Source organism: Accipiter gentilis, chromosome 31, assembly GCF_929443795.1.
Source record: "Accipiter gentilis chromosome 31, bAccGen1.1, whole genome shotgun sequence".
In the NCBI taxonomy this organism is placed as follows: domain Eukaryota; kingdom Metazoa; phylum Chordata; class Aves; order Accipitriformes; family Accipitridae; genus Astur; species Astur gentilis.
Window position 1 is genome coordinate 17,056,329 of NC_064910.1, and position 14,322 is coordinate 17,070,650.

The 14,322-nt window shown below is 46.3% G+C and overlaps 1 protein-coding gene across 4 annotated transcripts in view; it reads left to right on the forward strand.

Annotated features, from left to right (window-relative positions):
• Positions 1 to 14,322, forward strand: part of CLCN4 (chloride voltage-gated channel 4) — a 116,348-nt gene that overhangs the window by 509 nt on the left and 101,517 nt on the right. For all 4 annotated transcript variants that reach the window (XR_007510204.1, XR_007510203.1, XR_007510205.1 and 1 more), the window contains exons 2-3: positions 12,675 to 12,826; positions 13,181 to 13,280. Coding sequence is in view for 1 of the 4 variants with exons in the window: in XM_049834405.1 (XP_049690362.1) it covers positions 12,683 to 12,826; positions 13,181 to 13,280 (244 nt within the window). In the remaining 3 variants the exon portion in view is untranslated. The remainder of the gene's footprint in view (positions 1 to 12,674; positions 12,827 to 13,180; positions 13,281 to 14,322) is intronic.

Below are 14,322 nucleotides of genomic sequence, written 5' to 3' on the forward strand. Positions count from 1 at the left end.
TAAAGGAAGCAGTTGTACAGATAGATGTGTCTGAGCTTATAAATGAATGAGGATTAACTTGCTCAGGGGGCTAGTAAATGTATTTGGGGAAAGCAGCTTTTCCTTTATTGTTAATTTTTGCTGACATGGTTTGAAAGCACCTAGTCTGGCAGGTTTCCTGTGTAATTTGCAGGTAGGTTTTGCTTGTCATCCAATATAAGCCTGAAAAATTCTTTTCCAGAAGGAACGTAAGAGATGACAAGCAGATTTTTGCTTCTTACGCAAAATGCCAGTCACCAAAAGGCTGAAAAGTCCACGCCAAACTGCTTTTTTGGACTGTTAGTGTTTATATAAGCAAAGTCCAGAGTCTGTTTTCTTTTCCTGGTGTGGGTGTTTAATTATGCACTCTATACAAATATATGAAGACATATATTTGTGGAGAAAAATGGTGACTTTTCTGGGGTGGTTTTTTTCTGTATTGCTTTTTTAATATATTTTAGGGGTTTTTAAAATATGTTACTACTTTTAAAAATTATTCTAATATGTATGTTAGAATGCAAGAAGCTAAACTAAATTTTAAGCTTATACTAGTCAGAAAAATAAAATTATACCCCCTTTTTTTTTTTCTTTTTTAAGAATGCTGATAAATAGTTCTGTGCCTTTGCCAGAGAACAGAGGATGACTCAGCCACAGCTTCATCAGGCATAGAGTCAGGTGACTTTTCACTCCTAGTCTACAGGAAGTTTTCTTATTCTTGAAAATCCTGTTCTTTGTTTAAATAATTTTTTCCCACTATTGGAAAAATCTGAAAATTCGGCAGGCCTAGGGTCTCTCTGTGCTCACCCTTACAACCGTTGGGGAGATTTTAGCTCTCCTGTGCTGAAGGAGGTTGTACGTCCTAGTGAGAGGTTAATTCTGGTTCCCGGTGATCAGGTATGCAGTAGTGTCAGGGTAAGAAAATAAAGGGGCGGGGGGGAAGTGCGTAATGAATTACTGAAATGAAGTAAGAAAGGACAATGGGTCTTCAAAACTGAAAAGAAAAATAAATTTCCATTTTATTTTTCTTCACCGGAACCTCTGGGGTGGTTTTTTTCCAAGACTGAATGAACCTCAGAAGCGGCAGAAACGCAGACCTGTTGCTGTACGAGGTGGCAGGGAGGGTGGCATCCTGACGGTGCTGGTGCTGGGCTTGTTCCCCTGCCTCCCTCGGAACTTACGGCTGGGTCAATTCTCTCCAGCGCCGTGAGCCGAGCCGTGTCCTTTGCTCGCCAGGCGCGCCAGGGCTGGGCTCTTCGCCCACGCGACGTGCATGGCGGGGCTGCCACGTGTGGGTTTCCCAGCCGCGGTGGGTTTCCCCTCCGCCCCGGATCGTATTGGAATGCCCTATGGAAATACACGTGGGGCAGTGGTTGTCCTGGTCTCCCGATTGGAGTCAAGCATCTTTTGTGCAACTGGTGACAAGGTGTCAGCCTTAAATGTATGTGGGGGCAACTCGGAAATTAAAGACTTAAGTCCTTTAACAGTTATTTAGCATAAAAGCGTGACCCTGGATGCATCCCCAGGTGGAGAGGTCTCTGCCCGGCAGCACCGGGATGCCGTGCCCCGCTCCAGCTCGTGGTTGCGCAGGTGCTCAGCCCCTGCATGCGTTGGGATCTGCCTTGTGAAGGTAGTACCTTCTCAAAGGTAGCGACTGGTGGCTTTTAAACGAGGACTGGAGAAGGGGATGGCGTTGGAGGGGAGCGTTTGCCCTGGGCTTGGGGCCTTCCCGCTTGCCTGGAGCGAACCGGCACCCTGGAGTGCCGTAACCTCACCGCTCCGGGAGCTGTTTCGCCACCGTGAAGCCGTTGGGTGTCGGGATGGAGGGGAAAGCGAGCGGGATCGTGGCTGTACCCCGGTGCCCATGCTGGGGGAAGCGGGAAGCTCCCACTCCCCCACGGTTCAGGGCCATTTTGTGCGCGTTGGCGGTCAGCGTTGTGTCGCGTGAACTTCTCTCGGGTCTGACCTGCTCTAGCTCAGCGCGGTGCGCAGCCCTCAAACGGCGGCGCAGCGCCCGTAGGTCCTCTTCCAGTTTGCTTTTGCCATCAGGCTGCAGCTTGCAGGGTGCTCAAAGGGGGTGCGTGTGTTGATTTTTCCATTTAGTGAAATGGGATCAGGTTGTAGAGTAAGAGTCTAATTCGTTTGAGTGCGTGTGTGTGCGTACATACGCACCAGGTACGGGGGTTTCTCAGATTTCTTCTCTAGTCCAGCAGAACCAAAAAAAATCACACACAATCATTAATGCCAAAAGAGAAACTCTGGCAGGGTTACGGTAGGCTGCTGTTCCTAAAACACTTTCAACATGTTGTTCTCAAACATCACCCCAAGGAAAAGATTTCCCTGTCTTGCAGGTGGGGGAGTTTCCTCTTGGCAGCATGAAGTAACTTGTCCGTACCCGCGCAGCCCATCGGCATCAAACGCAGCAATAAAATCTAGTGCCCTGCAAACGGGAAAACGTTGCCTTCCGTCTGTGTGAAAATGACTCACTGCCTCCACTCAGATCTTGAGAAGTGACATGGTAGAACAGATTAATGGCTTTTCTACTGCAGGTTTAGCAGCTCTATTTCAAGCTGAAGGCTTAAAAAGGTTTTCGGCGAGAGGTGCGTATAATGCCATTGAGCACCCCATTTCAGGGGAGAGCTTTTTAGGAGTAACTGTATACCAGGGCATTTCCCTTCTGACAGTGCAACTCTGTTCTCTCTGAATGTATTTGCCTTTTTGCAGTCCAAGAACTGTTCCCCCCCCCGCTTAATCCTATCATTTTCTGAGTGAGAAGGCAAAGAGCAGCGCTGGAAACCCAAACCTGGTGCTCCAAACCTCGGCTGTGTGTGGCACGAGGAGGAAAACTGTACAGCACCCTCGGCCCTTCAGTCCTGGCTTGGAGCTCTGTGGCAGCAAAACTGGCTGCTCCAGGAGGGAATTTTCCCCTTTTTTTGTGAGGAAGGGAACTAGACGGAAATCAAGAATAGAAACTATAGATGCTGCTACACTGGTAGCCTGATTTCCAGTCTGTCCTGTCTTCAGAAGTTTACTTTCTTACCTCAGATGCTGAAGGCTTTCTGAATTTTATCTAATCTAATCTTGTTTCCTTCAAGAAGCCAAGGGCGTGTGGGGTTGATGCAGGCCCACGGGGCTCATCTGCCCAACCTGACAGGCTGTTAGCAGAGGGGCATCCTTTAACAGAGATGTTTCAGCTCAGTTAGAAAAATTCAGATGGATATTCCAGAGCCAGCAATGCTTCTCTCCTGCTTTTTCCCCAGCCCCGACATCTACACTAACAACTAAATTTATTGGAGGGATCTTTAAGACTTGCTGGAAACAGATACATGAGTTTAGCATTTTTTTTATATGGAGCTGATTTTGAGTTATGCGAGTGCAAAAATTCCACTCGGAGCTCGCTAGGATTTTTTTTCCCCTTCCATTTCTGACATAACTCAGCAGCTGAACTAATTTTGCTCAGACTTTCCAAGAAAACTTGAACAGAGACCAGACACATGATATTTCATACTGAAAGGAATTGGTTTCTAAAGAGACAGTCATCCTGGGGAAGAGCAAGGAGCGGGATGCTGGGGTGAGGTTCGCCCCTCGGAGGAGCGAAGCGCGCGGACCCAGGGGCCTCCCAGGAGGAGGAAAGGAGGAGAGGGACTCAGGCCATCGCCAAAAGGGTCGAGAAGCCCCGATGGTTGTTTTATCAGCTCCTGGGGTGCACTGGTGTGCCCCGTGTCCCCCAGTACCTCCCTTCACCCGTGTTCCCAGCCAGCCCTGTTCTCCCCTGCGCTCGCCCCACGAGCATGTGTGGCGCTTGAGGAGGGGCGGGCAGAGGCTGTGGTTTAGTCTGGAGGAGCCTTTTGTGCCTCAGTTTTCTGCCGTTTATCCCAAATGTTCCCTCCTGCCTTCCTCTGCTGTCCCAAGCCCTCTCCCCTGTGATCCGGTGCCCTGTGTTTTTTGAGCTTTGCTGCAGATTCATAATTTTTTCCATAGAGGTTACTCGGGGTAAAGCTGCACATCAAAGATGTGACTGTATATAGCTTGCCCACACTATCATAGCAGGAAACTCCTTAATATTTGTGTGTGTGGGCCATACAGTAAAATGCTGCAATATTTTACAGTGATGTTTCTGATACTGCAGCCTGCCTGAGCTTGTGTGGCAGGAGGCTGAGGGTTTGCAGTCCAATTACTTGTATACGGAGGCTGCAAACTAGTCCTTGAATTGTAGGAAAGGTATTTGCCAATTTTAATGCCCCGTCTTCCCTCTGTATTATCCCAGTTTAACTATTCTCTGCTTTTTACGTGCCATATTATGTTTCCAAAAAAGGCTTGTTACTGGGTTCAGCATTTTCTTATTTTTCCAGGATTCTGAACCTTGTTCTGATCCAAGGCCATTTTAACATTTTTTTTAAACACCATCCATCATTAAGACAGAAGGTCAGTAAATCAGTCAGCTTGTTCAGTCTGAGGCTTCTAAGGTGAATAGTCTTAAATTGCCCATGGATATTTTTCAACCTGCAGAAAACCGCCTGTTGAACTCACCGGTGATTCAGCCTGCTTGCCTTTGCTGGAAACATCTTCCTTGCAGAATCACCACCCAAAAGCATCTTACTTCTGGTTTAGAAGAATGTTCCAGAACTGTTTACCTGCCTCCCATGTCCTGTAGGGTGCAACGTCACCTTGCCATTTCTAGGTCTTCTCCTGCGTGGCGGGCGGTGGAAGGGGAATTACATCCCCACCCCTCGGCCTTCCTGACTCTGGGCTAAACAGTCCTCAACCTCTGAGCCCTCCCCAAGAGGCATTGGGCCGTAATCATCTCCAGGGACTTTTCATTCACGTCTTTCAAGGCGACCCTGTTAATAATCTTGCTTGCCGCCTTCCTGAGCTATCAGGCCCATTTTCTTTGGCCAGCTGGTGGTGAAACCCTGTGGTGTAACCGCACTCAGCTCTAGGAGATTTCTCCCTCAGCCTTATCCTCTCACCGCTCTTTCTGGACACCGACTTCTTCAGCTCACACCGCGGGCAGCGCTGACCTCCTCACTGCCCGGATTCGAAGCCTGGGTGGAGAGCGCTCCGTGTCCATCTCTGCGACTAGGCTTAAATCCCTTGGGATGGGGGATGGATGGGTGGATGGATGGATGCTGGAAGAGCACCCAGCTCTCAAGACGAGGTGCCTTTGCTCGACCGATCACATTGAGCAGTTAATGGCCATGAGGCTGGGGCACCATGCTTGGCTGTTTTGAGAATACGGTACTAGGAACGGTTAATACAAGTATTAAGGGCATAGAGAGCAGCAAATCATCCATCAGCATGAAGGGGTCTTGTGATGATTGCCAGTTAGTAAATCAGTAAGACTGTGTTGTTCATTATTGGGTGCTATGGAAAATAAATCCCAAGGATTTTCACAGCCTGCATGCTCCTCAGTTCGTGCAGTACCTGCTGTCGTGTCATGCCATGTGAGCACAGCTAAGCTGACCAACCATTCAGATCAGCGGCGGGCTCGACTGATAGAGTCATGATCGAAATGACCATGAATCGCTTCAAAAGCATGGTGTCTGGAGTGGGATCTCCTCTGTGTTATCGCTGTATATTGGCACCAGAGCATAGAAAAGCCCTGAGATGCATCGTATTTCTGCTTTTGTGTGTCAGCTAACTCGCACCGCATTTGGAAGAGATGGAACAGATGGTGCTTTGGATGCCCTGGAAAAGTCACTCCAAACAAATGTGAATTGAGGAACTTGCAAACGACCTTTAGGCTGTTGCTTTCTTTCCCCAGCCTCTTGCCACGTTCACTTCTTCCTTATGCTACAGCAGGAGAGTCACTGAAGACAGGTATGCTTTGCTGCCTGCATACTCTTATGTTTCACATAGCAATCCCCTGCTACTGTCTTCAAGGAAAACAGCATGCAGATGAAAGTGTGTAGGTGAATGTTCATCTGCTAGAAACATTTGAAGTGTTGAAGTAATTCAGTAACTGTGATCTGCTGAAAGTAACTCGAAACTTGTTGGAATTGCATTAAAAAAAGTACTGCCTGCCTCAGTGTAATGTGTCCAATTAAAACAGAAAACAGGATGAGGAGAACGTAGCATGGAACTAGCATGTCTAGTAGCAATAGGCCAGGGCCAAGACTTTTCCTTTGATGACTGTTCAGCTAGTTGTTTCCCATCAGTATACTTTTCAGCTTCTTTGAACCATGGGATGTTTTGGCCTGTGCTTGCCATGTCAAATCCATTTCAGATCCGATCAGTCAGTCAACATAATACCTAGAATGTCAGTTCACCGATAGAGCTCTTCTAGCTGTGGCTTTTACATTTGCACATGCTGTAACAGTGCTATAAAGCTGAGAGGTTGTCAGCATTTCCATCGTAAATGCGATTTATTGATCTTCTATAAAACTTAGCTCCAAGCTGCAGTGTATCATGCAGTTGGTCCCAATCACATGATGAGTTTACTCACTGTGAGACCTGCAGAAAAAACATGACCTTAAAGATGATAGTACTACTGCCTTTTGGTTCTTTAAAAAATAACAAAAAGTAAGTAAATGTACCAGAAGAGGCCTGCAGCCCATGCAGTACCTGCTGTGCTTGTTGGCATGTCCCGGCTGTCAGGCAGCTTCTGTATTTGCACTAATCTCTTCTTTGCTTTCTTTACATAGGAGGGAGGCTTCAGTGATTACTTACTCAAAAATTACCTGGCTTCCTACAGTCATCGAGCCTCACGGGCTTATCTTTGGACTTGCTCTTTTGACCCTTACCTCTGGCTCCTCTCATGCAGCACCTCTGACCGACGTTTGTAGGGCAAGGTCTCTTTCTTTCTGGCTTCAGAGTATCGTGCGCCAAGCATGGCTAGCTGGGAGATTGGGGACCGAACATCGGGTTGACCTGGCCCGAGGTTTCTGGAAGACATGTAGGGTTATGTGGCAGCCAGGAGAGCCTCTATCAAGAGGCACAATTGCCAGTCTAGCACTGTGATCTCTCTCAATTTGTGAATCGATGCTGGCCAGGACCTTGTTCCACATACAGCACCGCGGTAGTCTGGCATGGGTCTAAATTCAGGGAATCTGCTAACCAGAACCCTCTGAGTTCAGGAGGTTTCCTCATTCAGTTTTTAGCAAGAACCTGTTTACAATTAAAGCTGAGTGTTGACAAAAACGTTCAGTTGTAGATACGCTAAGCAAGTCAGTAAAATGAGAGCTCACTGTTGAGAGCTGAAGAAGGATCTCTACTGTATTGCAGGGAATAAAATGGCAGATGCAATTCAAAGTTGATAAAGGCAAAGCAATGGGGAAAATGTCCCTAAGAGACCACAGAACGATGGGCTCCAAACTGGCCACTGCCTCTCATGGAGCATAGCCTGGAGTCGTGGCAGATTGCTCAGTGAAAATGTTGGATGTCTGCCCTAGGAAAAGCTGCTGGAATGCCAGGAATTATTAGGAAAAGAATAGGGGACTAAGCAGGAAACATTTGCCCTTGCACAAATTATGTTGTATCAGCATCTAGAAAAGTAGTGGAAAGGACAGCAAGGACATCTAAGACATAGAACAACAAAGGGACAAAATACATATGTCAAACAGTCAACTCAGCAGGATTCAACACCTTTCAGTGTATATAAGCTCTGCCAGAGTATCTTAGACGCTCAGGTGTTAGAAATAGCTATGAGTTGCATTTGTTACTAATTCTGCATGTAATGGTATTGCAATGTTTTCTTTTGAATCGGTAGTGTCAGGCGCATTTGATGAGATGTGGATGTCTACTTCTGACATCTCTTTGTAATCAGGAAACAGAAGTTAGCACTCTGGGAAACAATCTGTCTCATTCTAATGTAAATATCTAAAATAAATCAGATAAATTGCAGCTGAATAGAGTTTACTTCCTCTCATCAGGTATGAAAGGAGTCTAGGTTTTAGTGTCCAGAGTCGAGTGCAGATTTCTCATGCTAGATGAGACAGCTCGCACCACGAATGCTCATACTTTTGCCATCATCAGAGTGGATTGCTGCAGTATACCTGACTACAATTCATGTTGGGATGAGATTAATTTGCCCTTAACCTATGCGTATTAAATTAAAATATCTATAACTGAGTTATTTGTGTAAGGCTCCAGTTCTGCTGGCAGAACTGAAAGCATCTCTGCAAGCATCTCTAAGAGGGCAAGTTAGCTTATCCTGAAATAAACTTTGGACATTATTTCAGATGCCAAAGTAAGGTGAGAGAAATAAACACAAAATAAAGAGAAAGTGACGCTTACGGTGCTTAGTGCTAGGACATAAGACGGGAACTCTGTAGTACTCAGTTCAGAAGTGCTATAGCTAGGTTTTATTTGCTAAAATTGGGTTTTGCATAATCTGATACCACACCTCTGCTTTCAGAAGTGTAGTACCTTAAGTGAACTTTAAGGCTAATAATCATCCTGCTAGCTGCAATTTCCAGGTATTGGTACGCTACCTAGAGTTCAAAGTTTGTTTGTTTTCTTAGTCTTCCATGGCCCTGTGGTCTCTAGCACATTTTTCTCTTCCCTGGACGTGTTGTGTAGCACGTATTTTGGGGGTAGATTCAGGCTGAGATTGTAATTATCCTACATACTTGTGGTCTGGCCTGGTATTATCCATCACAATACTGTCATGTGCTGGGCATTGACAACATATTTAGCTATTTTTTATGTGATATAACTAGCACATTGGGTAATTTTCTTGTAGTATTAAGGAAAACTTGCCAAAGCTTTCAGCACAAGAGTTCCCAGAAGTTTGTTTATGTAGCAGGGGGGGCTGCTTCGTGCAGGCAAGCGGTCTGAACGGCATGTTCTTTACAGGTTCTTCTTCTCTATAGGGGAAGAATAGGGTGAAGTAAATGACCTGCAAAAAATATCACAGCGTTACAAAATAATAGCATGGTCTAATCCTTTCACCTCATTTCAGCTTCCCATTCCAGTCCTCGGTCACGGTTTACAAGACACTGAACTCAAGGTCCGCTTGCAACTTCAGCTCCCTGGCGTCAGCCGCAGCATCCCACCTTCAGACTCTCGTTTCCCTTACCAAATGTAGGAGCGTGCTCTCATCTGTTTGGTGAAGTATTGCTATTCTCAGCTCTCACTCCTCTTAACTGCTGCTTTTTAAATCGCCTCAATCCTGCGGCAGCTTGTTTGTGCCCAGCAGTGCCGTGTGGGACACCTGCTCTGCAGTTGGTTTCCTTCCCCAGGCTGCAACTCCCTTGCTCGATTCTCTTTCAGACAGACATGCCACGGTGCCTGGAGATTACTTGATTTCCGCACTTAAAAAGACTTCTATAGCATTACAATGGTGACCTGCTGGTTGCCTGTAGGAGAATGCTTTTCTCAGCAGCTTGTGCTGAGCACTTTGTCTGTGTTGTCCAAAGAGTCCTACCCAGTGGAGTGCAAAGAGCAGACCCTGACAAAGCTGAGTATTCACGCTTGTTACATCCCTAAAGTCCCCACCAGGGAAAAAAATTAAATGGAGAGGATTCAAGTAAAACAGTTGAAAACAGAGAGCGGAGGAAAAAAAGGCAGTAAATAAAGGGTGCTGAGCAGAGCAGCAGGGTGTATGGACAGTTGATTAAAAGCCTATCTGCCACGGTTTTGCCTGTTCCAATTACAAAATTGGGAAATTTCCTCACATTCAAAGATCCAAATTCTTTACTCGTGAAATCCCTGTTGCCATACCTGATGAAGGAAAGTGGGTAGCAGTCGTTGCTAGTACCGTGCTAGCCTCATCAGTGACCTGTAAAAGTTATCTTGTGTCTGTCGAGGAGCTACAGGTTCTGCAGGGTCAGTTCTATAAAACCCATAAAGTCTGTATCTGTCCTCATTTTTTTCTTATGTGCTTTAATGTGTTTTTTTTTTCTCCTAATGCCTGTTAGTTGTTATTTTTTAGGCTTGCCATTTTGGATTACAAACCCTAGATACTCTCTGGAAGACCCCATTTCCCAGGCACCTAATTTAGTACGGATGGGATCAATCCCTCTTTAGAGGCACACTTTGTTAAGTGATGTCGAAGTGCACGGCTGCCTCCTCCAGCCATCCTGGCCCAGGACCCTCCTGCCCGGCTGCTGGACCCCAGCCCACAGCCCTGGGGTCTCTCCCCACGCTGGGGGACACGGCTGCCACTTTCCATGTGCAGGTTCAACCGGTAGCAAAGCTGAGCATGTATCCCAGAGGCACGCACACAATTAATAGCTCTTCAATTAGTGTGAGTGGTGGGGTTTGTTTCTTGTCATGCTCTCCATGTTTGCTTTCTCAGGTCTGTGTCTCTGTATTTTGTTTCTGGTTTCCCCTCTTTTTCCTATAGTTTCCTAACTGACAAGGTCCCCGATCACAAAACCTCACTGGAATAGACATTCGCACACTCCCACATGCCCTCATCAGTGAGTGTGACTGACCAGGTTTGGTTCTGTTTTGGGGTTGTGTGGCGGGGTTTTGGTATCGGGTGAGGGTCCACTCCTGTGAGAAGCTGCTGGAAGCTGCCCCGGCTCCAAGCCGGACCCGCCTCTGGCCCAGGCCGAGCCCCTCAGGGACAGTGGAAACACCGGTGGGAGAGCAGATTTCAGAGGGGAAACCTGCAGGGAGTGGGGGATTGGAACGGGAGAGGAACCCCTCTGTGGGTACCGAGGTCAGGGAGGAAGGCAGGAGGGGATGCCCCCGCAGCCCGCGGTGAGGCGGCAGGCTGTCCCCCCCAGCCATGGAGGGGAGCGGGGGCCCCCCAAGATGGCCGCCGCTCCGTGGGGAAGCCCGCGCTGGAGCAGGCTGGGACTGAAGGACTGCAGCCCGGGGAAGGACTCACCTTGGAGAAGTTCATGGAGGAAGAGTGTGAGGAGTCCTCCTCCCCCTGAGGAGGAAGGAGCGGCAGAGACCAGGGGTGAGGAACCGACCCCAGCCCCCATTCCCCGAGGAGGGAGAGAGAACCGGGAGTGGGGCTGAGGTGGGAAGGAGGGAGAGGTGGGGGGGAAGGCATTCCAAGATTCGGTTTTACTTCTCAGTATCCTTGTTTTGATTTTATTGGTAGTAAATGAAATTGATGTTGTTTCTTCCCCAAGTTGAGCCTGTCTTTTGCCTGTGCCCATAAGTGGGGAGTGATCTCTCCCAGTTCTTGTCTCGACCCACCAGCTTTTCTTCCTATTTTCTCCTCGTCCCACCATGGCCGGGGGGGACGAGTGAGCGAATGGCTTGTGGTGCTTTGTTACCAGCTGGGCTTAAACCACGTCAGGCTCCCATCGCTGCCTCCCTTAGCATTTGCATCAGGTTTGTGTCCCTGTATGTTCTTGTTCAGGCTTCCTCCTTTGCTCATTATCCTTTGTCACATCCAGAAAGGTCCTTGGCCCAGATACCTTTAAAGGAGCAGGCACTCACCCTTACACACATCTTCCTCTGTCTCTAGAGGCAGCCTAGGTGGTTCTTATAGTCCAGACATGAAACTTTCGGATGACTGATGTTAAGTTGGATGAATCCAGCTGTGTGCCTAAACTACTTCATTTAATCGATTCTCATGCTACTAAAGGTGCCTCATTGCGAATGATGTCAGCCATTTCTGGAGCTTGTCATATTAGTGACCACTTTGGGACCTGACCTTTAAGGGAGATAACAGTCATTTTTGCACCTAGCCAGATGTTGCTGAGCTCTTTGTGGGAAAAAGAGGAACAGTGGTTATGAGTTAACTTTTTCATGCTTTGCTTATGTGGACTGCATGAACAAGGTATAGTTTCCAGGGCTTCAGAGCAACGGGCATGGATTTTTCTCTGCTTTTGTATTGGTAGTCTGTAAACCCAGAGAGTATGTCCCCAAAAACTTCTGGGCTGAAAATGTCCGCTTGGCTTGTGTGCCACACTCTAGAGTATATATTATTTATATATTAGTTCACAGCCTACTTTGATCTCCTTTTTAACTACCAAATGCCTCTGGTAACTGCTTGTTATAGTTGGGGATAGGTATCTTTATTCTTGTGCTCTAGCAGGAGTTGTGGTGGCTGTTTCTCCCCCCGCTTTCTTAAAAGCAAATTTGGAAAGTTTGTATATGGGACAGAAGGTAACCACTCAGGTTCTCCCAAGAATAGTTCTTCTCCTAGCCCTTGAAAAGCAAACTTGAAGGAGATATTGCATTTCCAGACCTGATGCAGCGTAGACATACTGTGATCTCGAGCTTTGCCTTCTGAGCAGTGGAAGGGCAGCTGATCAAAGCAGGGAGCTTGCAAAACTAGACACTATTGCAGTGTTATGACTAATGGTGCTATGTAAAATCTGCAGTTCATGATGAATGGTAAATTCTAGTGTATCACCTGTTTTCGGAGCTGGTGACCTTGCCTACTCGATGATCTCGCTGCAGGCAGAGCACTTCTTTCAGTGTGTGATCAGGATATATCATTGTAGAAGAAGCCCAGAACCATCCTGGATTTTGGCCCTCTGTTTTCAGGAAAGCTGGTATTTCTGCACTTGGACGCTGTGCTTTTTGTATGTGCTTTTTAGGGTTTGCTGAGCTGTTGAAGTAGACTTCAACAAAATACTTTTTTCTAGTGGCAATGCATAGATTGCAGTAAGTGCGCACCAGGACTGCTGACTCGTGCTCTGTTGACTTTGTGGTTTGTGGAGGTATTTTGGGAAACTTGATTCTGAAATGTCTGGCAAAGCTGCCTGAATTTATTGACATACTTGTTTTTCCTGTACATACAGACTCTAATATGGTCAATGCAGGAGACATGAATGGTTCTGGCAACCTGATGGATTTTCTGGATGAACCTTTCCCCGATGTTGGAACTTACGAAGATTTCCACACCATTGACTGGCTGCGGGAGAAATCGCGTGACACTGACCGCCATAGAAAGGTAAAGGTGTCTGGCTTTGATGCATTGCGGTCCCTGGGTTACAGCCATCCTGGTGGTGAGAAAAACAAGCAGTTTCCCAAAGTTATTGCTTCCTACCTTGTTGTATGTCTTGAGGAGGACTTCTAAAAATATGGATGTGGTATGTCTTGAGTTTGTAAACATGAAAGGGCTTCCAGCAACTTAACCAGCAGAGCATCTCTAAAAAATGATTGGGACTACGGGGAGTAGAGAGTAGAGAAATTGCATATACCTTCTAGGAAGTTAAATATTTTTTGTTTTAAACATTTTACACTAAAACTGTGTCAGCCTGAATTTGCAACGTCTCTCTCTCTATATATATATGTCTAATTTCAGATTACAAGCAAAAGTAAGGAATCCATATGGGAGTTCATCAAGAGTTTGCTGGATGCCTGGTCAGGATGGGTTGTAATGCTTCTCATAGGACTACTGGCAGGTATGTGTGCGTTAGCATTACAGTTATGCCCAAAACTGTCTTGCCCAATTTTGCTGCAGTGCCATCTGCTTCTCTTTTCAAGTCATTGTCTCTCCACTGATGTTTCAAGCTAAAAAGACAGCCATGCATCCATGCAGTTACAATCCTTAATAAAAATACCCACTTGCAAAGTCTCCTGCTGAGTGCTGACCTAGAAAAAATGTTACTCACCAGTAGAGGGATTTTTCTATTGCTTTTGGAAATACCCATCTGAGCGCTTTATACTCAATGGGCTACTTTGACTTTCTGAACCTTTGATTCACAGAAGTCAATTTTATTGGTAGGGTTATCTTCTTTATATATGCATGAAGGGAAAACACAGTTTCAGACTCAGTTTCAGATCTGCTTCCAGGCCAGGCAGACATTACATATTTAACAGCCTGCTCAAACTCAGATGGCAAATTCATTACTTTCCCAAATTGCTCCTGTCTTCTGCTCAGTTTAGCACATCTTCCAACTTAAAAAGCTGCACTTCTCTTACCAAGTTGAAACAGCTGCTATTTTTTATGCTTTTTTCAGTGATGTCAGGGTGCTCTTTGTATCATGCTGCTTGGTAAAAGCATGATGTGAAGTTTCGCAATTTCCAAGTGGTGTGAATTTCCTGCTTACCAACTGTCAAGTTAATATGTTTATTACAGTTGTTCAGGAGCCTCAGAAGTAGTAGGGAAGTTCTTGAGAAAATGTTGCTGATGTGACATTTTTGGCAAATTACGTTATTTGTAGAGATACACTTCTTTCCACAAAACCTTTGATGGGAGGGTGTGATGGGAAAAGAGTCTGATAGACTGTGTACTACTACCCTGCCTGAAGGCCAGGGTTGGCCTCAACTGGGATGAAGAATTCTGCTTGCAAATAAAGTTAGAGCAAGCCTTTGAGGGCTCTAGTGTTGTCCCACAAGCTGGTCAGCAATCCCCTCTCTCATACAGAGAACATGGTATACACTTACACACTCCCATTTTAGTAAAAATATCCCAGGAGGTTTGTTTCAGTTCTAGTTTGCAAT